This window comes from Thalassophryne amazonica, unplaced genomic scaffold, assembly GCF_902500255.1.
Source record: "Thalassophryne amazonica unplaced genomic scaffold, fThaAma1.1, whole genome shotgun sequence".
Lineage (NCBI taxonomy): Eukaryota > Metazoa > Chordata > Actinopteri > Batrachoidiformes > Batrachoididae > Thalassophryne > Thalassophryne amazonica.
Window position 1 is genome coordinate 43,629 of NW_022986315.1, and position 27,448 is coordinate 71,076.

Below are 27,448 nucleotides of genomic sequence, written 5' to 3' on the forward strand. Positions count from 1 at the left end.
TACTCTATCTCCCTTACAGAGTTTAGGTAGCTACTCTGCACTGTGTTGGTATATGGCATTAGAGAACATAAAGAAGGAATCATATCCTTAAACCTAGTTACAGCGCTTTCTGAAAGACGTCTAGTGTAATGAAACTTATTCCCCACTGCTGGGTAGTCCATCAGAGTAAATGTAAATGTTATTAAGAAATGATCAGACAGAAGGGAGTTTTCAGGGAATACTGTTAAGTCTTCTATTTCCATACCACAAGTCAGAACAAGATCTAAGATATGATTAAAGTGGTGGGCGGACTCATTTACTTTTTGAGCAAAGCCAATAGAGTCTAATAATAGATTAAATGCAGTGTTGAGGCTGTCATTCTCAGCATCTGTGTGGATGTTAAAATCGCCCACTATAATTATCTTATCTTATCTTATCAGCAGCAACAACAACAGCAATAACAACAATACAAATACAACAAAATCAGCTATAGCAACAACAACACTAAGGCAACAACAACAACAACACTAAGGCAACAACAAAAACAACAGCACTCTGGCAACAACACTAAAACAGTAACACCAAGGCAACAACATCAACAACAACACTCGGGCAATACCAACAGCAACACTCGAGCAATACCAACAGCAACACTCGAGCAATACCAACAACACTAAAACAACAACACCAAGGCAACAACAAGAACAACAACACTAAGGCGACAACAACAGCACTCAGGAAGCACCACCACCACCAACAACAACACTAAAATAACAACAAAAACAACACCACAGCAACAACAACACTCTGGCAACACCAGTAACAACATTAAAACAACAACAACACTAAGGCAATAACAACAACAGCAGCACTCGGGCAACACCACCAACAACACTAAAACAACAACAAAATCATCAACAACACTATATTAACAACACCAAGGCAACAGCAACAACAACAACACTCAGGCAACACCAACAACAGCACCAAAACAACAACACCACAGCAACAACAACACTCTGCCAACACCAACACTAAAACAAAACCAACCCCAAGCAACACCACCAATGAAAACAACAACAACACTAAGGCAATAACAACAACAACAGCACTGGAGCAACACCAGCAACAACACTAAAACAACAACACCACGGCAACAACAACACTCTGACAACACCAACAACCCCAAGCAACATCAACAACAACATTAAAACAACAACACTAAGGCAATAACAACAACTACAGCACTGGGGCAACACCACCAACAACACTAAAACAACAACACCACAGCAACAACAACACTCTGACAACACCAACACTAAAACAAAAACAACCCCAAGCAACACCACCAATGAAAACAACAACAACACTAAGGCAATAACAACAACAACAGCACTGGGGCAAAACCACCAACAACACTAAAACAACAACACCACGGCAACAACAACACTCTGACAACACCAACAACAACATTAAAACAACAACAACACTAAGGCAATAACAACAACTACAGCACTCGGGCAACACCACCAACAACATTAAGACAACAACAAAAACAACAGCCCTCAGGCAACACCAACAACAGCACTAAAACAACAATAATACCAAGGCAACAACAACACAATGCTAACAACAACAACAACAACAACACTGAGGCAATCGGAGGTGTTGTCTGCTCATGTCCAACTGATGCACATAAAACTGTTGAATCACAGGCTTAAAACAAACAATGTGATTCTTTTCAAGAATATTACAGATTTTATTCTTTTTTATGACTTTAATTTGTGGCCATTGGAGCACAAAAGCTGGATTCCTGTCCAGAACTGGTTTGATCAGTGTGGATCCTGATGTTTCACAAAGGCTGGATTCCTGTCCAGAACCGGTTTGATCAGCGTGGATCCTGATGTTTCACAAAGGCTGGATTCCCGTCCAGAAGCGGTTTGATCAGAGTGGATCCTGATGTTTCACAAAGGCTGGATTCCTGTCCAGAACTGGTTTGATCAAAGTGGATCCTGCTGTTTCACAAAGGCTGGATTCCTGTCCAGAACCAGTTTGAACAGAGTGGATCCTGATGTTTCTCAAAGGCTGGATTACTGTCCAGAACTGGTTTGATCAGAGTGGATCCTGATGTTTCACAAAGGCTGGATTCCTGTCCAGAACCAGTTTGATCAGAGTGGATCCTGATGTTTCACAAAGGCTGGATTCCCGTCCAGAACCAGTTTGATCAGAGTGGATCCTGCCATGTTACAAAGGCTGGATTCCCGTCCAGAACCAGTTTGATCAGAGTGGATCCTGATGTTTCACAAAGGCTGGATTCCTGTCCAGAACCGGTTTGATCAGAGTGGATCCTGCTGTTTCACAAAGGCTGGATTACTGTTCAGAACCAGTTTGATCAGAGTGGATCCTGATGTTTCACAAAGGCTGGATTCCTGTCCAGAACCAGTTTGATCAAAGTGGATCCTGATGTTTCACAAAGGCAGGATTCCTGTCCAGAACCAGTTTGATCAGAGTGGTTCCTGATGTTTCTCAAAGGCTGGATTACTGTCCAGAACTGGTTTGATCAGAGTGGATCCTGATGTTTCACAAAGGCTGGATTCCTGTCCAGAACCAGTTTGATCAGAGTGGATCCCGATGTTTCACAAAGGCTGGATTCCCGTCCAGAACCAGTTTGATCAGAGTGGATCCTGCCATGTTACAAAGGCTGGATTCCTGTCCAGAACCAGTTTGATCAGAGTGGATCCTGATGTTTCACAAAGGCTGGATTCCCGTCCAGAACCAGTTTGATCAAAGTGGATCCTGCTGTTTCACAAAGGCTGGATTCCTGTTCAGAACCAGTTTGATCAGAGTGGATCCTGATGTTTCACAAAGAGGGATTCCTGTCCAGAACCAGTTTGATCAGAGTGGATCCTGATGTTTCACAAAGGCTGGATTCCTGTCCAGAACCAGTTTGATCAGAGTGGATCCTGCCATGTTACAAAGGCTGGATTCCTGTCCAGAACCAGTTTGATCAGAGTGGATCCTGATGTTTCACAAAGGATGGATTCCTGTCCAGAACCGGTTTGATCAGAGTGGATCCTGATGTTTCACAAAGGCTGGATTCCTGTTCAGAACCGGTTTGATCAGAGTGGATCCTGATGTTTCACAAAGGCTGGATTCCTGTCCAGAACCAGTTTGATCAGAGTGGATCCTGATGTTTCACAAAGGCTGGATTCCTGTTCAGAACCGGTTTGATCAGAGTGGATCCTGATGTTTCACAAAGGCTGGATTCCTGTCCAGAACCAGTTTGATCAGAGTGGATCCTGATGTTTCACAAAGGCTGGATTCCTGTCCAGAACCAGTTTGATCAGAGTGGATCCTGCCATGTTACAAAGGCTGGATTCCCATCCAGAACCAGTTTGATCAGAGTGGATTCTGATGTTTCACAAAGGCTGGATTCCTGTCCAGAACCAGTTTGATCAGAGTGGATCCTGATGTTTCTCAAAGGCTGGATTCACATCCAGAACCGGTTTGATCAGAGTGGATCCTGCTGTTTCACAAAGGCTGGATTCCTGTCCAGAACCAGTTTGATCAGAGTGGAAAATTTGAAAAATCCTCGTTTTTATAGCCAGTTACTTTGAAGAGGTTAGGGGATCCTTCACCTCAGTTACTATACTGATTGTATCTGTCTGAATGAGGCAGTTTTCAAACTGAGTGACCATACAAGAAGGAGACAAGTGAGGGGAGCCACCAAAAGACCCAGCCAACTATGAAGGAGTTACAGGCTTCTGTAGCAGTGACTGGAGGAAATGTGCATCAAGCTGGAATTCCTAAATGGTTAATGTAACACATTTATCATCACTCGATGCAAACGCACAGTTTGTGGTGTTGCACACAAAATGGTGACACTGTCCAAATACTAAATGGTCAAAAATGAGCCTGTAATCCACAGACTGTCACATGGATTAGAAAACTGTGTTCTTACTATTTAGTAAAAGCATAGATTTGCATTGACTGTTCATGTTCTGTCTCTATATTTATCCAAACATTTGACTTTAAGAACAACTGACCGTGTGGGAACAAGAACAAAAGTAACCTTTGACACACCTGCACCTGCTGTTCATCATCAGTCACCAACATCACTTTCACGTCTCGAAGACACTGACTGAGCTTTAAATGTCATTCTGACTCACTTCGATCAGCGGCAAACGGAATAACATCAGCATTTCTGGGATCCTGATCACGGACATGATGTTGAAAATGACACACCAAACATTTTCCACATCAGTATTTGACTCCTACGAGTGTGTTCAGTGTTTATCTCTTCGTGGGAAATTTCACATCCATGAACCAGAAGAAGCAGGAATGAAGCAGAATTGATCACAAGTTCAAAAGATAAATGAACACGAGTCTGACCGTGTGAAGTAAATTCACCCCAAAGACGGATTTTGAATCATATCTGACAAGCAGCCTGTGCCGTCAACAGTACGGTGTGACAAGGTGAAGGACTTCGCTGTCTGTAGGGTTTCATATGAAAAGTCACCGTTCCAGTCCTTCTGCTCCAACCACACCCACCTGAATTTATTCCTGGTGTAACTGTCACACTTTAAATGATCTTTCTGCTGAACTACAACATTTCTGTCCATGAGTCTTCTTGTAGTTTCAACTAGAGTGCCTTGATTAGAGAGTAGCGACATGACAAGTCGAATAAGATTGGTCACATGACTCATGGTGCTATCTTGGGTTCAAAACAGTGTTCGCAAGTTAATGTGTCTGCAGGTAAATCAGCTATTTTATTTATTCATTCACCGAAAATGTCGGGTTGTTGTGCCTTTGGAGGCACAAATAGACACAACAAGGGCTTCAAGATGTAGATTCCCTTCAGATCTGAACAGAAGAAACATTTGGGAAAATACAGTCAGTGTGTGGGATGGAAGAGAGTTCATCATCAAAGCTTTGAGAGGTCAAATTATTGTTCAGTCCCATGTCCAGTAAAACTCACCTAAACCGTCACCGTATAAACCAGATATTCACAGTCACCGGACAAAAAAATGTGCCAAAGTTTTTGTACTGTTTTCCATGTATTAAAGACCGTATATAAAATGTCCTGTCCAATCACATTGTATTTCCATTAAACCCCTCACATGTGGGACCGGAGTCATTTACGTTATTAAAAGTCCAACGTTCATTTTTTTCACACCGTGTTCAGACTCGGACCTGCAGCCTGACGTGCACCTGTTAAATCAGACACAAACAGCTGTGATTTGACACTTTTCTGCCTTTATTCCTTCGTCTGCCATCATATTATAATAGTTTTTGAAGTGCGCAGGCTGATTACAAACAGATAGAAAAGTCTGCACATTTACAGCACAAAGTCGGTAAAAGAGGAAAATGTTCAGTTTCCCTTTGATTTGGAGGTGATGACTGTAGAAAGAAAAACTTGTTGAGGGTCAAATTAATCCAGAATAAAGCAAAATCCAGAGACGGAGAATGTTAAAACCGTCACACAGGTCACTGTGTGACACGGAGTTACAGAGCTGCAGAAGCATAAATCAGGCCTTAAATTCATTAAATAAATTGTCATAAATTGTAAATTTATGATAACTTTTAAGTTTAGTTTAACTATTTTTATATTTATTTTGATAGCACCTGCACCTGGATGTGTTTCTGTATGTAGTTAAATGATTTTAAAAATATTGAAAACATAAAAGGTTCATAGGTTCATTCAGCACAGTTGGAACCAAAATGGCGCCGTGTTCTGAGTTGACGCCGCTCTCCAATTAAGGCACTCTAGTTTCAACACGACAGCGCGGTTATTTTCATAATGCTGCAGACATCAAGGGAAAATTTGCAACGTCTCTCACTGGCTGTACATTCAGCGGCTCTAGGTGAATGGGATCGTACTTTACAGGTAGCGTTCAGCGTCCAGCGACATTTGGGACAAGGACAGAAAAATGCAAGACTTCATATCCGCTATGGCGTATTAGGCGGATTAAACAAATACAAAAAAGAAAATTCAAACAGTACAAAAATAATACAAACAATACAAAAATAACCCGGAACCTTCAGCGCCAAAGTAAATACCCAGATTTTTGAAAATTGGTGGAAGACTCACATCACTGCTCAAAAAAACTTCAATGAGCTTCAACAAGTGTCACCAAAGTTCAGTGAGCATCAATAAGCTTCAACAATGAGCTTCAACGAGTATCACTGAGCTTCAACAGGAGTCAATGAGCTTCAACGAGAGACAATGAGCTTCAACGAGAGTCAATGAGCTTCAACGAGAGACAATGAGCTTCAACGAGAGTCAATGAGCTTCAACGAGAGTCAATGAGCTTCAACGAGAGTCAATGAGCTTCAACGAGAGACAATGAGCTTCAACGAGAGTCAATGAGCTTCAACGAGAGACAATGAGCTTCAACGAGAGTCAATGAGCTTCAACGAGAGACAATGAGCTTCAACGAGAGTCAATGAGCTTCAACGAGAGTCAATGAGCTTCAACGAGAGTCAATGATCTTCAACGAGAGACAATGAGCTTCAACGAGAGTCAATGAGCTTCAACGAGAGTCAATGAGCTTCAACGAGAGTCAATGAGCTTCAACGAGAGCATGATTCACGAGAGACAATGAGTTTCAACGAGAGTCAATGAGCTTCAACGAGAGTCAATGAGCTTCAACGAGAGTCAATGAGCTTCAACGAGAGTCAATCAGCTTCAACGACAGTCAATGAGCTTCAACGAGAGTCAATGAGCTTCAACGAGAGACAATGAGTTTCAACGAGAGTCAATGAGCTGCAACAGGAGTCATTGAGCTTCAGCAAGAGTCAATGAGCTTCAACAGGAGTCATTGAGCTTCAACAAGAGTCAATGAGCTTCAACAGGAGTCACTGAGCTTCAACGAGAGTCAATGAGCTTCAACAAGAGTCAATGAGCTTCAACGAGTGTCACTGAGCTTCAACAGGAGTCAATGAGCTTCAACGAGAGACAATGAGCTTCAACGAGAGACAATGAGCTTCAACAAGAGTCAATGAGCTTCAACAGGAGTCAATAAGCTTCAACGAGTGTCACTGATCTTCAACAGGAGTCAATGAGCTTCAACGAGAGACAATGAGCTTCAACAAGAGTCAATGAGCTTCAACAGGAGTCACTGAGCTTCAACAAGAGTCAATGAGCTTCAACAAGAGTCAATGAGCTTCAACAGGAGTCACTGAGCTTCAACAGTAGTCAATGAGCTTCAACGAGAAACAATGAGCTTCGAGTGTCAGTGAGCTTCAACAAGAGTCAATGAGCTTCAACAGGAGTCAATGAGTTTCAACAAGAGTCAATGAGCTTCAACGAGTGTCAAGTTGTGCGACCAGTGAACAGGTACATGGGTCTTATCATCGGTTTTGATAAACTCTCACGTGTCTCAACTCACTCCCAACTTGAGGGTCATAATAGACTCTCAATTGACTCTGCATGGGGTTGCATCAATGATTGCGGATTTTTCCCTAGCACAATTCAGGCGCAATGCAAGTTTGGTGTAAACGCAAATAACATGTCACAACAGAGACCAGCCAAGACTTGTGAGAGTTGACAAAATGCCATGATCTTGAAGATCTTATATAAACGGTATAAACGGGGCGTTAGGTGCAATTATTTCCAGTTGACTGATTCTGCTTCTGCTTCTGTTTCTCTCTGTTTGAGCCACTGAGGAGACATCCAGGCTGCTGGACTGATCGTGAGATGCCCTGGCTGAAGCTGATGAGGAGGCTCATGGACCACCTTGCTGAGGGTGAACCCTCTGAGCCTCTGCAGTCTTCCATCAAGACAACTTTTACTGAAGTGAAACTGATGAGGTGATGGATGGAGGATGGTCCTATCTCATGATGCCCTGTCTGTGGCACCATTGACTGCACACTCACCTCAATAATGCACTTTGTTTTGATGCTATCCTGGTTTTTCTGTTTCCTGTTTCTTCACCTTTGTAAAAATCTTGTAACTGTTACAATGGTCTAAGCAGTGGGTCACCCCTTAGAGTCTGGTCTGCTTGAGGTTTCTTCCTCAGTATCAACAGCGAGAGTTTTTATTACCACTGTCACCTGTGTTCTTGCTCTGGGGGATTGGTAAGGTTAGATCTTTTTCGTATAAAGCACCTTGAAGCAGCACTGTTGTGATTTGGCACTAAATAAATGAAATAAATTGAACTGGGTTCCCGTCTGGATCAAACCAGCCTTCATATTACAACTGGATGAAGTGGATCCAGCTCTTGGCTTGGTGAAAGCCACGTACAGCTTGTGTGAGCTTTACAAAGACTCTTCTTTGTGTTTGTGCTGCAGACATGACATGTTGACTGTGTGTAGACCTGTTTCTATGCCAACAGCTCGTTACAGTCAGTGGGTGTGCGTGCAGAGGTTTGAGTCAGTAATGGTGTGACTGGGTGAGGTGGGGTTACTGACCAGGCAGGCCAACACATCAGCAGAGATGAGCATGTAGAAGACGTTGTTCCAGCCAGTGGGGGAGATCAGTCCTGCTAACAGAGGACCCAACGCTGCTCCTGCAGGAAACACACCAACATCAGAGACTTGACTGGACGCACCACCTCCTCTGGATGCCTTGGGCACGAACAAACGCAGAAATATGAAGAAATGTGAAGGAATATGAAGACCCTGTCTCAACGGTGCACCTGCAGCAAGTGACACAATCACAGTTATGTTGTTTTTATAGGCTGCGTCACATCAATCAATCAATCAATCAATTTTTTTATATAGCGCCAAATCACAACAAACAGTTGCCCCAAGGCGCTTTATATTGTAAGGCAAGGCCATACAATAATTATGTAAAACCCCAACGGTCAAAACGACCCCCTGTGAGCAAGCACTTGGCTACAGTGGGAAACACATGACGGCACAAACGTCACAGGATCTACTACGTTGGCCAACATCAGCTACTTCATGTCATGGTGTGGACAAGTCCCAAGAATCACTTGTGATGTAATGGGCGGAGTCGAGCAGGTACGAGCAACACAGAGACGTTCACATATTGTTCACACTAAAGTGTGACACACACACACGCACACACACACACATATACAGACACGCACATACACATATACACACACACATACACATGCACATCCACATGCACATATACACACACACATACACACGCACATCCACATGCACATATACACACACACATACACACGCACATCCACATGCACATATACACACACACACACACATACACACGCACATATACACACACGCACATCCACATGCACATATACACACACACATACACACACACATCCACATGCACATATACACACACACATACACACGCACATATACACACACGCACATCCACATGCACATATACACACACACATACACACGCACATATACACACACACGCACATCCACATGCACATATACACACACACATAAACACGCACATCCACATGCACATATACACACGCACATATACACACACACATACACATGCACATATACACACACGCACATCCACATGCACATATACACACACACACAAACATCCACATACACATATACACACACGCACATCCACATGCACATATACACACATACACATGCACATATACACACATACACATGCACATATACACACATACACATGCACATATACACACATGCACATACACATGCACATATACACACATACACATGCACATATACACACACGCACATACACATGCACATATACACACATGCACATACACACACACATAAACATGCACACATACACACACACATACACACACATATACACACACGCACATACACATGCACACATACACACATACACATAAACATGCACACATACACACACACATATACACACACGCACATACACATGCACATATACACACACGCACATACACACACGCACATAAACATGCACACATACACACACACATATACACATGCACATATATATACACACACACACACACACACAAACATCCACATGCACATATACACACACACACAAACATCCACATGCACATATACACACACATGCACATACACACACATACACATGCACATATACACACACGCACATCCACATGCACATATACACACACACATACACACGCACATATACACACACGCACATCCACATGCACATATACACACACACATACACACGCACATCCACATGCACATATACACACGCATATACACACACACATACACATGCACATATACACACACGCACATCCACATGCACATATACACACACACAAACATCCACATGCACATATACACACACGCACATCCACATGCACATACACACACACACACACACACACACACACACACACACACACACAAACATCCACATGCACATATACACACATACACATGCACATATACACACATGCACATACACATGCACATATACACACATACACATGCACATATACACACATACACACACACACATACACATGCACATATACACACACGCACATACACACACATAAACAAGCACACATACACACACATACACACACATATACACACACGCACATACACATGCACACATACACACACACATACACACACATACACACACGCACATACACATGCACATATACACACACGCACATACACACACACACACACACATAAACATGCACACATACACACACATACACGCACATATACACACATGCACATACACATGAACACATACACACACGCACATAAACATGCACACATACACACACATACACATGCACATATACACACACAAACATCCACATGCACATATACACACACACATGCACATATACACACACATGCACATACACATGCACATATACACACACGCACATCCACATGCACATATACACACACACATACACATGCACATATACACACACATACACATGCACATATACACACACGCACATATACACACACACACACATACACATGCACATATACACACACGCACATCCACATGCACACATACACATACACACACACACACAAACATCCACATGCACATATACACGCACGCACATCCACATGCACATTACTTATAAGGTTTTGAATAATCAGGCCCATCTTATCTTAGGGACCTCGTAGTACCATATCACCCCAATAGAGCGCTTCGCTCTCAGACTGCAGGCTTACTTGTAGTTCCTAGGGTTTGTAAGAGTAGAATGGGAGGCAGAGCCTTCAGCTTTCAGGCTCCTCTCCTGTGGAACCAGCTCCCAATTCAGATCAGGGAGACAGACACCCTCTCTACTTTTAAGATTAGGCTTAAAACTTTCCTTTTTGCTAAAGCTTATAGTTAGGGCTGGATCAGGTGACCCTGAACCATCCCTTAGTTATGCTGCTATAGACTTAGACTGCTGGGGGGTTCCCATGATGCACTGTTTCTTTCTCTTTTTGCTCTGTATGCACCACTCTGCATTTAATCATTAGTGATCGATCTCTGCTCCCCTCCACAGCATGTCTTTTTCCTGGTTCTCTCCCTCAGCCCCAACCAGTCCCAGCAGAAGACTGCCCCTCCCTGAGCCTGGTTCTGCTGGAGGTTTCTTCCTGTTAAAAGGGAGTTTTTCTTTCCCACTGTCCCCAAGTGCTTGCTCACAGGGGGTCGTTTTGACCGTTGGGGTTTATACATAATTATTGTATGGCTTTGCCTTACAATATAAGGCGCCTTGGGGAAACTGTTTGTTGTGATTTGGCGCTATATAAAAAAATTGATTGATTGATTGACATGCACATATACACACATACACATGCACATATACACACATACACATGCACATATACACACATGCACATACACATGCACATATACACACATACACATGCACATATACACACATGCACATACACATGCACATATACACACACGCACATACACACGCACATATACACACACGCACATACACACACACACATAAACATGCACACATACACACACACACATAAACATGCACACATACACACACACATATACACACACGCACATACACACACACATACACATGCACATATACACACACGCACATACACACACAAACACACACACATAAACATGCACACATACACACACATATACACACACGCACATACACATGAACACATACACACACACACATACACACACGCACATACACATGCACATATACACACACACACACACACACACAAACATCCACATGCACACATACACACACATGCACATACACATGCACATATACACACACGCACATACACATGCACATACACACACACACAAACACAAACATTCACATGCACATATACACACACACACACAAACATCCACATGCACATATACACACACGCACATACATACACACGCACACATACACACACATGTACACACACACACATGCACACAAACATTCACATGCACATATACACACACACACACACACACAAACATCCACATGCACATATACACACACGCACATACATACACACGCACACATACACACACATGTACACACACACACACACACATGCACACACATGTACACACACACACATGCACATATATACACACACACACACACACACACACACACACACACACACACACACACACACACACACACACACACACCACACACACACACACACACACACACACACAAAATCAAAGATTAAAAACAATGGGAAAGAAAGCATGATGGCTGTTGACTCCCAAGGAACTGAATGTTTTTCATTCAGCTGGGTGTTAATGTCACCCTCCTCACTAGCACAAGCAGGTGTGGGGGAGCTCAATTAACTACAGACATTATAACATCAACATTTTAAAACTCATTGAATCTCATCAGTCCAAGAGACTGATGGACATACAAGGGGATGGAGTCGCCTCACTCAGATTAGGGATACCAGGGCCTCCTCCTGGTGACAGATTTGGTGGCCGGGTCTACAACCATGGGACTCGGTCAGGCTCAGCTTGAAAAACAGCACAGTGTCACCTCCATGCAGGCTTAGTGTGCAAAGGGTCTTGTGCGCTTTTACAGGCAGTGGACAGGGGAGGGAAATGCTTACACAGGCTGACACTCAGTTATGGAACTTAACTCCCAGAACGTGGAACACCATCTCTCTGGTGGGGAAGGACCTTGGGTTTGAGCGATACCAACTAGAAATTGTTGGTATCGCTGTGAGTGTTGCTGTGAGTGGGCTCACCTCTGCAGGTTCTGGAATCAAACTCCTGGAGAGGGGCTGGACCTTCTCTTTCTCCAGAGTTGTCACAAGTCCTGGTTGAGTGCCATTATTTTGGAGTTTCCCGTAGTGAACAAGAGGGCTGCCTCAATGCGACTTCATGTCACGGAGACAAATCTGACTGTTGTTTGTGCAGATGCACCAAACAGCACTACAGACTATCCAGCCTTCTTGGAGACTCTGAGGAGGATCCTGGAAAAGGTCCCTGCTGGAAACTCCTTAGTTCTGCTGGGGGACTTCAATGCTCCCATGGGCAATAGTGGAGAAACCTGAAGGGGAATGATTAGGAGGAACAGCCTCCTGATCTAAATCCAAGTTTGAGGGTTCGGCACAGTATCTTAGCTCTTCCTGGGACTGCACTCTTCTGGACAGAGACTTCTGATGTTGTGCCTGGAATCTGCTGGCGCCAATTTTCCAATTTGGGGGGTTACAGCTCCCAGTGCTCCTATTACCATTGGGACATCTTTGGACTTTCCTTCCATATCTGCTCCATTTGCTCTTTCAGTGACTGACCTTCTTGCATCTTCATCATGGTTCCCATTGGCTTGTGGGAGTCGCAGGTATTTGTAGCAGTCCTGCCTTCTGGCAACTCCACTCCATCAGTCTGGATCACCTTCCCTCTCTTTGGCACCATTCGGCCAAACCTATCCAATCTGAATGACAGTCCAATATCCTCACTGTAGATCCTGGTGACATGGATCAGTGGTAAAATGGTAAGTGGTCTGCATTTATATAGCACTTTTTCCATCTGCATCAGAAGCTCAAAGCGCTTTACAATTATTCCTTACATTCACCATTTCTCACAGTTGTCATGGTGCTGCCATGCAAGGTGCTCTGCTCACTACACATCGGGAGCAACTAGGGGATTAAGGACCTTGCCCAAGGGCTCTTAGTGATTTTCCGGTCTGGCTGGGTTTTGAATTTAGGATCCTGTGGTCTGAAGCTCATTGCTTAACCACTGCACCATCACTTACCCCAATCAGTGAGTCAACGTCTTGCTGACTTTTGGGCATACAGCTTGATATCACCATGTACAGGAGGTGGCTGATGGTTACTTCATTCCTGAATTGATATCTGTAGCCGCTCTTTGTCATGAGTTGGCTCAGGGGGTTGAGGCCTACGCAGAACAGCAGCAGGGGACAGTACGCCACCTTGGTACACTCACAGTTGATGATGACTTTGTGTGAGTGCCTTGGAGTTGGCCTTCAATGATGTCTTCCACAGTCCCATTGAGTTCCTGATGAAGGTCATCAGTGCACTGTTAGCCTTGTATCTTGCCAAGCACTTCAGTATCCATGTGTGAGGCATTAAGTCATAAGCTTTCCTGTAGTCAATCCAGGCTGTGCTCAGGTTGGTCCGCCTGGTCTTCCAGTTGTGTTGTACCGCTCAGTTAACCAGTAGCTGGTGCTTCAAACCTTCTGGTATTTTTTTCAATGCCATTCTGAGCTGTGCCCATTCCTTTGTCTGAAAAGTTGCTGAGAGACTGGCGCGTTGTTTGATCAAAATTTTTTCTAAACCTGTGAGACACATCGAAGTGGACACGGTTCGAAAAATTAAGCTGGTTTTCAGTGAAAATTTTAACAGCTGATGAGAGATTTTGAGGTGATTCTGTCGCTTTAAGGACTTTCACGGTGCGAGACGTCGTGCAGCGCTCTCAGCCGCCGTCATCAGCCTGTTCAAGCTGAAAACCTCCACATTTCAGGCTCTATTGATCCGGACGTCGTGAGAGAACAGAGACGTTTCAGAAGAAGTCGGTTTCAGCATTTTATCCGGATATTCCACTGTTAAAGGAGATTTTTTTAATGAAGGACGTGCGGACGTATCCGCGCGTCGGGACGGGACGGAAAAACACCTCCGTGTTGATAACCCATTTGTTAAATCCAGGCGGCTTTTGATGGCTTTCAGTGGAGTGAGTATATGAGAAATTGTTTAACAGGCAGGACATGTTCCAACTTGTCCTTAAGGCTTTCAACGGAGGTGTTTTTCCTGTGGCGGAGCGTCGCGGCGGCTGCGTCCCGACGCGCGGACCCGTCCGCACGTCTTTCATTAAAAAAAATCTCCTTTAACAGTGGAATATCCGGATAAAATGCTGAAACCGACTTCTTCTGAAACTTCTCTGTTCTCTCACGACGTCCTGGATCAATAGAACCTGAAATGTGGAGGTTTTCAGCTTGAAACAGGCTGACGACGGCGCCTGAGAGCACTGCGCGACGTCTCGCACCGTGGGAAGTCCTTAAAGCGACAGAATCACCTCAAAATCTCTCATCAGCCGTTAAAATTTTCACTGAAAACCAGCTTAATTTTTCGAACCGTGTCCACTTCGATGTGTCTCACAGGTTTAGAAAAAATTTTGATCAAACAAAGCGCCAGTCTCTCAGCAACTTCTCAGACAAAGGAATTCCGACGAGGGGCTGGACGACTCCTCCCACAAGGAGTGCTCACAGGCGAATGACGTCACCGACAGGCGTGGAAAAACTCACGCATGCGCACGAGGGTTCAAGCATGTCTGACTGTAAAAACATATGAATGAAATCCATATAGTTTTTGAAAAAAATAAAAAGGACCCTTACTTTATTGACAGCCCTCGTATATGTGTGCAGTTATTAGGCCACTAGATTAAAAAAAAAACAAAAAACTAAAATTTTATTTTCATTTATTGACATTAGAAAAATATTCAGTGACCAATATAGCCAACCTTTTTTTTTTTTAGTAACTGCTGTGATCCTTCCATCTGTGGAGTCCATCAGTTTCTTGATCTGCTGATGATGAATTTTTTGTGCAGCAGCACCCACAGCCTCATCCAACACAGCCACTGCTGGACAAAGAGGTGCATCATTTCCTCTCACTGTAAACCTTGTGTGGGTCTCAGAAGGACTCGAAGTGGTGCTGTGTGTCCATTCGTGATCCAGCCAAGAATCTCTCTTCGAATATTTCTTGGTCCTATCTTGACATTTGGACTTGCGAGTCTTGTTCAGTGGTGGTCATGCTTCAGCTTCCCTGACCTTGGCCATGTCTCTGAGCACTGCATACCTTGTACTTCTGGATTCTAAAGGTAGGTTGCGGTTCTGGAATCTGGTGGCACTTGAGGATAACGGTCCCTGGTAGCGTCACGTTTAATTCTTATACTTCATATAGCTGCTATAATTCATAGTTGAAAAATATGCATAAAAAATATGAAAAGCTCAAAATACCTGTCTAACAATTGTGCATGCAGTGGATTGAGGTGTCATATAATGTAAAATTAGCCGAAATGAAGATGAAGCTGAAAAAAATACTTCAGTTTTACACATACCTATTGAGCCAGTGCCATCGATAATGGCTGTGACTGTTGACAGCGCCCTGGAGTTTCCTCTCAGACTCTCATGTGTTCCCTGTTGCACGAAAGACACAATGGAAGTACAGGTCAGTTCTAACATCCATAAAGTCCATAATGGAACTTCCGGTTTGGCAATCCACTGATATGGACATAACTGCTGATGCTCATGCAATATTCCATAATATTTTTACACTAGGTATGCATCCTTTAACTTATTTGGTTAATTTTGCCTTTTTGAAGTTTCCCCCTACCAAGGATACTGCTGAAGTTCTTATCTAGCATGACTTCCACCTGGATGGACTCCTGTTGGATGGGCTCTCTGACAGCAGTCTCCAGTTTATTTCCAAATTTGGAAGGAATTCTGAGGTGGATCAGTCCCTCAGTCAGTACAACCAGGAATTGGAGACGGCACTTCTGTACCTTGTGACCAACCCCCAGAGCAAGAACACAGGCAACAGTGGTAAGGAAAAACTCTCTCTGATGATTATGAGGAAGAAACCTCAAGTAGACCAGACTCATAGGGGCAAACCCTCTGCTTGGGCATGATACAGACATAAATTACAAAATGATATACAGGAAATTTTGGCGTCCATGCCAGTGCACAGGATGGGAGGCCTGCAGAAGAAGACACTACTCCCATCTCTGGATGGAGGCACATCTCAAACAGAGAGAGAGAAAAAAAACAGAATCAGGCATCAGAAAGACAACAAATACTGTATAATTTGTCAGCATTAAGCAACAAGAAAAACAGAAGAAATACTAAGGTGATCGCCGGCCACTAGCCTTAATGGCCCAGTTACATGGCACTTAACGAAGGGTGACGAAGCCCTGACAAAACAAGAAATCTGGACTTTCGTTGACTCTCGTTGACATCGTTTAACCTTCGCGCAGCTTCGTTCCTGCAGCGGGCGCTTCGTCAGGATTTTTAAACTGTTGAAAAATTTGAACGAAGGGCAACGAAAACCTCAATTCGTCGTGTTTCGTTTTACTGTCATTCTTGACGTTTTTTAATCGTTTGTGTAGTTTCTGTAACGTTCATCCATCCATCCATTTTCTTCCGCTTTATCCGGAGTCGGGTCGCGGGGGCAGCAGCTCAAGCAAAGCCGCCCAGACCTCCCGATCCACACACACCTCCCCCAGCTCCTCCGGGGAAACCCCAAGGCGTTCCCAAGCCAGCCGAGAGATGTAATCCCTCCAGCGTGTCCTGGGTCTTCGCCGGGGCCTCATCCCAGTGGGACGTGCCCGGAACACCTCTCCAGCGAGGCGTCCAGGGGGCATCCGGAAAAGATGCCAAAGCCACCTCAACTGACTCCTTTCGATGTGGAGGAGCAGCGGCTCGACTCCGAGCTCCTCCCGAGTGACCGAGCTCCTCACCCTATCTCTAAGGGAGCGCCCAGCCACCATGCGGAGGAAACTCATCTAGGCCGCTTGTACTCGCGATCTCGTTCTTTCGGTCATGAGCCAAATCTCATGACCATAGGTGAGGATCGGAATGTAGATCAATCGGTAAATCGAGAGCTTTGCCCCCCTACTCAGCTCTCTGTTCACCACGACGGTCCGATACAGCGACCGCATCACTGCAGATGCTGCACCGATCCGTCTATCGATCTCACGTTCCATCCGTCCCTCACTCGTGAACAAGACCCCGAGATACTTAAACTCCTACACGTGAGGCAAGGACACTCCACCGACCTGAAGAGGGCAAAGCACCTTTTTCCGGTCGAGAACCATGGCCTCGGATTTGGAGGTGCTGATTTTCATCCCAGATGCTTCACACTCGGCTGCAAACTGCCCCAGTGCACGCAGAAGGTCCTGATTTGACGAAGCCAACAGAACCACATCGTCCGTAAACAGCAGAGACGAGATTCTGTGGTTCCCAAACCAGACCCCCTCTACACCCTGGCTGCACCTAGAAATTCTGTCCATAAAAATAATGAACAGAACCGGTGACAAAGGGCAGCCCTGGCAGAGGCCAACGTGCACTGGAAACAGGTTTGACTTACTACCGGCAATGCAAACCAAGCTCCTGCTGTGGTCGTACTGTAAACCCTTAGCAAAGGACCCTGGACCCCGTACTCCCGGAGCACTCCCCACAGGGCGCCCCGAGGGACACGGTCAACGCCTTCTCCAGATCCACAAAACACATGTGGACTGGTTGGGCAAACTCCCATAAACCCTCGAGCACCCGATGGAGCGTGTAGAGCTGGTCCAGTGTGCCGCGACCAGGATGAAAACCACACTGCTCCTCCTGAATCCGAGGTTCGACCATCGGTCGAATTCTCCTCTCCAGTACTCTGGAATAGACCTTACCGGGGAGGCTGAGGAGTGTGATCCCCCTATAGTTGGAACACACCATCCGGTCCCCCTTCTTAAACAGAGGGACCAGCACCCCGGTCTGCCAATCCAGAGGCACTGTCCCCAATCGCCACGCGATGTTACAGAGGCGTGTCAGCCAAGACAGCCCCACAACATCCAGAGACTTAAGGTACTCAGGATGGACTTCATCCACCTCAGGGGCCTTGCCACCTCGGTGACTTCGGCCTGGGTAATGGATGAGTCCGCCTCTGAGTCCCCAGTCTCTGCTTCCTCTTCGGAAGACGTGACGATGGGATTGAGGAGATCCTCGAAGTACTCCTTCCACCGCCCGACAACATCCCCAGTCAGGGTCAACAGCTCCCCACCCGCACCGTAAACAGTGCTGGTGGAGAGCTGCTTCCGCCTCCTGAGGCGTCGGACGGTTTGCCACAATCTCTTCGAGGCCGACCGATAGTCCTCCTCCATAGCCTCCCCGAACTCCTCCCAGACCCGAGTTTTTGTCTCCGGGCTGTGGCACGCTTAGCCTGCCGGTACCTGTCAGCTGCCTCTGGGGTCCCACCTACCAACAAAGATAAGTAGGACTCCTTCTTCAGCTTGATGGCATCCCTTACTTCCGGTGTCCACCACCGGGTTCGGGGATTGCCGCCGTGACAGGCACCAGAGACCTTGCGACCACAGCTACGAGCAGCCGCATCGACAATGGAGGTGGAGAACATGGTTCACTCGGACTCCATGTCTCCAACCTCCCCCGGGATCTGGGAGAAGCTCTCCCGGAGGTGGGAGTTGAAGGTCTCGCTGACAGAGGGTTCCGCCAGTCGTTCCCAGCAGACCCTCACGATACGTTTGGGCCTGCCAGGTCTGACCGGCTTCCTACCCTCTCAGGGGATCAAACTCACCACCAGGTGGTGATCAGTCGACAGCTCTGCCCCTCTCTTCACTCGAGTGTCCGAGACACGTGGCCGAAGGTCAAATGATACAACTACAAAGTCGATCATCGACCTCCGGGTCAGGGTGTCCTGGTGCCACGTGCACTTATGGACACCTTTGTGCTCGAACATGGTGTTCGTGATTGACAAACTGTGACTAGCACAGAAGTCCAACAACTGAACACCACTCGGGTTCAGATCGGGGAGGCCGTGCTTCCCGATCACCCCCTCCAGGTCTCACTGCCGCCGCCCACGTGGGCGTTGAAATCCCTCAGGAGAACAATGGAGTCCCCAGTCGGAGCGCTATCTAGTACCCCTCCCAGGGACTCCAGGAAGGTCGGGTACTCTGCACTGCCGCTCGGCCCGTAGGCCGAGACAACGGTGAGAGACCTGTCCCCGACCCGAAGGCGTAGGGACGCGACCCTCTCGTTCACCGGAGTGAACTCCAACACTTGGCGACTGAGCTGGGGAGCAATAAGCAATGCGACCCCAGCTCTCCACCTCTCCCCGTGGGCGACGCCAGAAAAATGAAGCGTCCAGCCCCTCTCCAGGAGTTGGGTACCAGAGCCCAAGCTGCATGTGGAGGTGAGCCAGACTATCTCTAGTCAGTATCTCTCAACCTCCCGCACAAGCTCAGGCTCCTTCCCCCCTAGCGAGGTGACATTCCACGTCCCAACAGCCAGGGGCTGTGAGCATGGACCGGGCCGCCGGGCCACCCGCCCTTGACCGCCACCCAATCCTCTCTGCACTCGACCCCCATGGCCCCCTCTGCACGTGGTGAACCCACAGGAGGGCGGGCCCACGTCACTCTTTCGGGCTGAGCCCGGCCGGGCCCCATGGACTAAGGCCCGACCACCAGGCGCTCACGCGTGAGTCCCAACCCACGGCCTGGCTCCAGGGTGGGACCCAGGCTCCGCCATACCGGGCGACGTCTCAGTCCTTGATCTTTTACTGGTCATGGAGGTTCTGAACTGCCCTTAGTCTGACCCGTCACCTAGGACCTGTTTGCCTTGGGAGACCCTACAGGGAGCACAAAGCCCCCAACAACATAGCTCCTAGGATCATCCGGGTACGCAAACTCCCCCACCACGATAAGGTGGCAGCTAGAGGGGGAGTAGTTTTTGTAACGTTATTGTTTAATTTGACTTTGTTGGAGCAGCTGAACGTTTTTGGTTTGTGAGCGCTGAGGCTGCTGCTGCGTTCATGTACCATCGGAAATTACAGGGCAAACTCAGCCTGTTTGCTTGGATTTTTTATCTGTGTGGGGGGGCAGCTTCACTGGGCTCAGGCACATTACAGAGGCCAGAATTAATCTTTTGTGTGGATATAATTAATTATTTTGCCACAAGCAACTGTTGAATTGAAACAACGAAAAAGTTGTGTAATTTCGGACGGTACTTGAATGCAGCAGCAGCAGCAGCAGGGGCTCCTGCGTGCGCTTATTATTTTGTATTAAATATAACAATCTGAGTGTAGGAATGACAATCCAGTCCTTCTGTACATGTGACAACAGGTAGATGAATCAAAATGATGATATAAAGAGCTGTTCTGGAAGGAAGAATTCACGTTGTGGATCAGTGATCGGTGGAAATAACCGCACGAGTCAATGCACGCGTTCACACGCACTGATTAATTTGCTGCTCTGATATATTCAATCAACTTTACACTTATATTTATACTTATTCTCCCTTTTGACAGTTTTCTGTTCAAAATCAATATATATGTCTTAGAACATAATACAGTGATACAGCAGTGACCACAGCACACTTTTATTTATTTATTTTTTTTAATTGGAGCACGACGGAGCGCGTATCGTGTCGACAGACAGTGTGGATTCTGATGATGATGATGGAGATGATCCCTCTTTTGTTCTGGACAAGGAACCAGAGCAGGTGGTCCATCGACCTCTCCACAGTTTCTGTTTGCAGTTTCTCCAGGACTCAGGTGCTATGAGCTCCGTTCCAGTGCCGAGTGCTGGAGCAGACACGCTCTGCTTCAGCTGTGGCTCCAGGCGCGTTTCGTTGAGATCGTGAGCTTCGGTTTTGTAAGTTCCTCTTTTGTCCCGTTTGTGCTCTTGCTTCGCAGACTGTTCTCTTTCGTCCACCTTTCTCAACGAATTGTAACATTTTTACTTTTTCCCTTCGTTCAGGAATCGCTGTGTGCCGTGTGACTGGGCCATAGCTTCACGAAAAGACCCAGAATTTAGCTCCGTTTACTAATAAAATGAATTAAAAGAGTAAAAACATAGTTCCATATGATACCAGTATGCTGCCATATGAAAGGGAAAATAGGTTGCGTCTTAGGTCTTGGACTTGAAAGTCTCCACAAAATCTGACTGTTTTATTGACGCAGGGAGATCATTCCACAGAACAGGGACACGATAAGAGAAAGCTCTGTGACCCGCAGACTTTCTATTCACCTTAGGGACACAAAGTAGTCCTGGACCCTGAGAACGTAAAGCCGGGCCAGTACGTAGGTTTAATTAGGTCAGCTAGGGTAGGGAGGTGCCAGTCCATGAATAATTTATACACTAGTAGCAGAACCTTAAAATCTGATCTCACTGGGACAGGAAGCCAGTGAAGCGACACCAAAATGGGTGTAATGTGGTCCAACTTTCTGCTTCATGTCAAAAGTCTGGCAGTAACATTTTGAACCAGTCGGAGACTCCTAATGCTAGACTGTGGTAAACCAGAAAACAGAACATTGCAGTAGTCCAATCTAGAAGAGACAAACGCATGGATCAGGATCTCAGCATCAGCCCTAGACAGCATGGGACGAATCTTCACTATATTTCACAGGTGGAAGAAAGCAGTCCTCGTAATATCTCTAATATGGAGGTCAAAGGACAACATGGTATTGAAATTACCCCAAGGTTCCTCACTTTGTCATACATCACACATGTATGACACATGAGCCTAGGCTAAACATTAGCTTCTCAAATTGATGCACATGTCTCACTGGACCAAGAACCATCATTTCAAAGCTTAAAAGTAGGAAGTTGCTAGACACCCAGCTTCTTACTGATGCAAGGCAATCTTCTAAGGATTTTATGTAAACGAGATTACCAGCAGTTATCAGCATGTATCACTGAGTATCATCAGCATAGCAATGAAAGGTAATCCCAAAAATGCTGCAATATGTGCCCAAGGGGTGCTATATAAGGGAGAAAAGCAGGGGGCCTAAGATGGACCCCTGTGGAACCCCAAATTTCATGTCACTAAGGTTAGAGGTAGTGTTATTGTACAAACCACAGTGAGAACGACTGGTCAGGTATGACGCCTATCAAGTAGAATATGATGATCCACGGTATCAAACGCAGATATCAAAAGATCTAACAGCACCAGAACCGTAGTGGGTCTGAATCCATTGTAAACCAGAAAATCATTCACCCACTCTGTGGAATGATATTTTCTAAATCTGACTGCAGTGGGTCAAAAAGATTATTCTCAGTAAGATAGTCCACAAGCTGCCATGACACCACTTTTTCCACCAATTTTAGAGCAAAATGACAGATTTGATATATCTACAGATTTTATATATATATATATATATATATATATATATATATATATATATATAATAGTATATATATATATATATATATATAATATATATATATATATGCCAGTAGTTTTTCAATAAACTAGGGTCAAGATTAGATTTCTTAAGGAATGGTTTCATCACTGCAGATGTGAAACATTTCCAGCACAGTCGGCCCAAGAGTGGGCCACAGGTCCTTAAACAGTTTTGTGGTATAGGATCAAATAAGCAGGTTGTGCTTTTTGTAGAAGTTAACGAGTTTCGTCAGCACGTCTAGTGACCATACTATCAAATTCTGTAATCTAGGTAATACCTCAGTATGGTGCCCACCTCAATAGCAGTATGTAGTGGCTGGGTTAAGGCATGCTGTGACCTAATGTCTTCTATTTTCTTCTTGAAGTAATCCAGGAAATCTTGTGCTGTAAAAGGAGAGAGAACTACAGGTGGTTGTCCATGAATAAGTGTTGCCACCATGTTGAAGAAGAACTTTGAGTTATGCTTATAGTCTAAGATAGCATCACGCCACACAAGGTGGAATACTTCTAAGTTTGAACTATGCCATTTCCATTCTAGACCTCTAGCCTTATGTCTGAGGTCACGCAAGTTGAACCAATTGAGTGTTGTTAGAAGGAAAGGTGATGTAACACAGTGGTAAACATACCACACTGTCCCAGCTTTTTTGAAACCTGTTGCAGGCATCCATTTCAAAATAAGCAAATATTTGCACAAAAACAATAAAGTTTATCAGTTTGAACATTAAATATCTTGTCTTTGTGGTGTATTCAATTGACTATAGGTTGAAGAGGATTTGAAAATCATTGGATTCTGTTTTTATTTACATTTTACACAACGTCCCAACTTCACTGGAATTGGGGTTATACAAGGGATCAGCCCCTTCAGGTTTTCTACAAAAACAAAAACAAACATTTGGCACTGTCCCAGACTCTCCTCATCCACCCCACTTTTTATGTTTCACAAGTGGCACCAGTTAAGTCTTGCTCTCCATCACCCTCTGATGTTTCCATCCTGCCCAGATTGTGGACAGGATGTCTGGAGAAGACATAACACATACTCATCAGTTGGTCGGGGTAGTCTTCTAACTAAGAACAAGTTTTTGGGCCACCTTTCCTCTGTTGTGAGAAATAAATACAAAGACACTGACATCCACAAAATTTACTTTTGATAGGAAAAAACTCACTTCACTTGTCACTTAGTTTTACCCTGAATGGATTCAAAAACAAAACCCTAATTTAGAAGGAGGGATGTCTTTATGCATAAAAATATGGCATAAATGCTTCAAATATGTATGTAGTTTTGCAGATATAGCTACTGATTCACTGTGCCCAGTGATTCACTGGGCCTATGTTTCCCCTATATGTCTTGTTTATCTTCATAACTGATGTAAATAAACACTATGGCACTCTATGGTCAATCTGTGTGGAGTAAATAGTTATCAAAAACTGACTGTATTTTTTTATTAGTTTATGTCAAGTTGTAGAGATTTGCTTTCAGTTTGAGTTTAAGGAAGATAATTGAAGAAATTTTTATTTTTTGTATTTGAAATGGCGTAAACAAATTAAAATGTGTGAAATACCAAGTATTCCAATACTTTTGGAGGACACTGTAAGAGGAGGAAGTTAAAATGGTACAATAAAATATTTTAAAAGTCATTGTTCACAGATGTGTTTTTGTTTGTGTATGTTAAAAACCTTGAGCTCTGTCAATGCTTTGATTTCAGATGGTAATGCATTCCACAGTTTAGTACCTATGACTGAGAATGGTGACTGTCCAAATGTTGTTCTGCGTTTGACCGTTTTATTCTGAACCACATTCCTTGTGCTTTTCCTCTGTTACCTCTGGTTCACTTGCACGCTTTTATTTCCTGGTTTATTGAGTCACACCGGATTTATGCATTGTATATATCACTCCAGTGCTTTCATACTGTCCTTCACATGGAGTTCCTCTGTGTTTGATCTCCCATTGCCGACCCTAGTGATCTCCTCATGTTTGCTGATTTTTACCTGCTGCCATTGGACAGTTACTTGGTATGTTTGACTGTATTTTGAGTCTCTGCCTTGAGTCCCTGACTGTTGTTTTTATTCACCCAGTGTTAATCTCTGCTCTGGAATTACCAGTCCTAAATTCATGACACGGATAGACCGGTTATCTGCCTTTGTAGTTGTCAGATGTACCAATTTGTGCTAACAGTGCATGCCCCCAGACCTGACCCAACCTTGGGGGACAGCAATCAAGTGGACAGAACCTGGGAAGAATGGGGGTATGGGTACATAGTGCAGTTTATGTGACAGGGAGGGAAATTTGTCAAGTTGAGACTGTGTGGCCTGTCTCCACAGACGTATCCATAAAACTCATAGAAGGATATGCTTTGCAAACTTAATATCCATTACTACACTGGATGACGTTGAAACTGTGGATGTCAAATACCAAATATTTTGTGTCTGCTACCTACAACCCGCATGGAATGTCTCAAACCTAAACCTACTTCCAGTCATCTTCTATATGCTACTCTGGAACCACCCCTAAACCCAAACAGTCCAACTGTCAACCCCAGTGAGGTCCTTAGCTTGGGTCTCACAAACATAAGATCACTGTCCTCATAATCATTGCTGATTAATTTGGTCACATCCCTTGTGATGCGAAGCAAAGCGGGGGTGTTGCTCTTATTTATAAATCTAGGTTAGTTTATTAGCTGTTGGAGGTCATGAATATAACTCGTTTGAACATCTGATTCTCCACTCTGCTCAGGATATTATGCATTGCCAAGGTCAGAAGAATAAAAATCAGCCGTATTATTTTGTCACTGTATATAGGTCCACTGGCCCATATTCTGAATTCTTAAATTAATTTGGTGAGTTTACCTCTAACTTGTCAACTGGTGTAGATAATATTTTGATTATTGGTAACTTCAATGTTCATATAAACAGACCTTCTGATCCTCTCTGCAAATCATTTATGGAAATTGTGGATGCATTAGGATTTCAGCAATGCATTCAGGACTCGATGCAAACTCAACCACATGGGGTGTGCAGCCAGTACATTCTGAGTTCTGGTCGCAAGCCCGAATAAATGAGGAGGGTTGCGTCAGGAAGAGCATCCGGCGTAAAACAAGCTAACCTAACTATGCAGACTAAGAATTGAATTGAATGAGGCCCGGGTTAACAACTTCCGTCACTGGTGCTGTTGCCCAACAGGGTGCCGGTGGAAATTGGGCTACTGCTGGGTGAAGACGATGACGAAGAAGAGGAGGAGAACCTTTCCACAAACAGTGGGAGAAGAAGAAAACTGGAAGGGTGGAAATGAGAGTGGGGACTTTGAATGTTGGTAGTATGACTGGTAAAGGGAGAGAGCTGGCTGATATGATGGAGAGTGACATATTGTGTGTGCAAGAGACCAAGTGGAAGGGAAGTAAGAGCAGCAGCATCGGCGGTGGGTACAAGTTGTTGTACCATGGTGAGGACAGGAAGAGAAATGGTGTTGGGGTCATTTTAAAAGTGTGTTGGAGGTTAAGCGAGTGTCTGACAGGGTGATGAGTGTGAAGTTGGAATTTGAAGGGGTGATGATGAATATCATCAGTGCATATGCCCCACAGGTAGGTTGTGAGATGAAGAAGAAAGAAGATTTCTGGAGTGTGTTAGATGAGGTGGTGGAGAGTGAACCCAAGCATGAAAGAGTGGTGATAGGAGCAGACTTCAATGGGCAGGATGGTGAAGGGAACAGAGGTGATGAGGAAGTAATGGGTAGATATGGTATCAAGGATAGGAATGGGGAAGGACAGATGGTAGTTGATTTTGCAAAAAGGATGGAAATGGCTGTGGTGAATACCTACTTTAAGAAAAGGGAGGAGCACAGGGTAACATATAAGAGTGGAGGAAGGTGCACACAGGTGGACTACATTCTTTATAGGAGATGCAAGCTAAAAGAAATCAGAGACTGTAAGGTGGTGGCAGGAGAGAGTGTCGTTAGACAGCATAGGATGGTTGTTTGTAGGATGAGTTTAGAGGTGAAGAAGAAGAAGAAAGTGAGAGTTCAACAAAGGATCAGATGGTGGAAGCTGAAGGAGGAAGACTGTGGTGTGAAATTTAGCGAGCAGGTGAGAGAAGCACTGGCTGGAGGGGAAGCAATTTTAGACAACTGG

General features: G+C 44.8%; 1 protein-coding gene across 1 annotated transcript in view; it reads right to left on the reverse strand.

The window, feature by feature from the left end:
• Positions 1-27,448, reverse strand: part of LOC117506043 (glucose-6-phosphate exchanger SLC37A2-like) — a gene marked incomplete at its 5' end in the record, with an annotated part of 117,567 nt that overhangs the window by 21,694 nt on the left and 68,425 nt on the right. Inside the window, 3 exons of the mRNA XM_034165574.1 lie at positions 8,392-8,489; positions 16,487-16,603; positions 16,762-16,930. Coding sequence (XP_034021465.1) covers positions 8,392-8,489; positions 16,487-16,603; positions 16,762-16,930 — 384 coding nt within the window. The remainder of the gene's footprint in view (positions 1-8,391; positions 8,490-16,486; positions 16,604-16,761; positions 16,931-27,448) is intronic.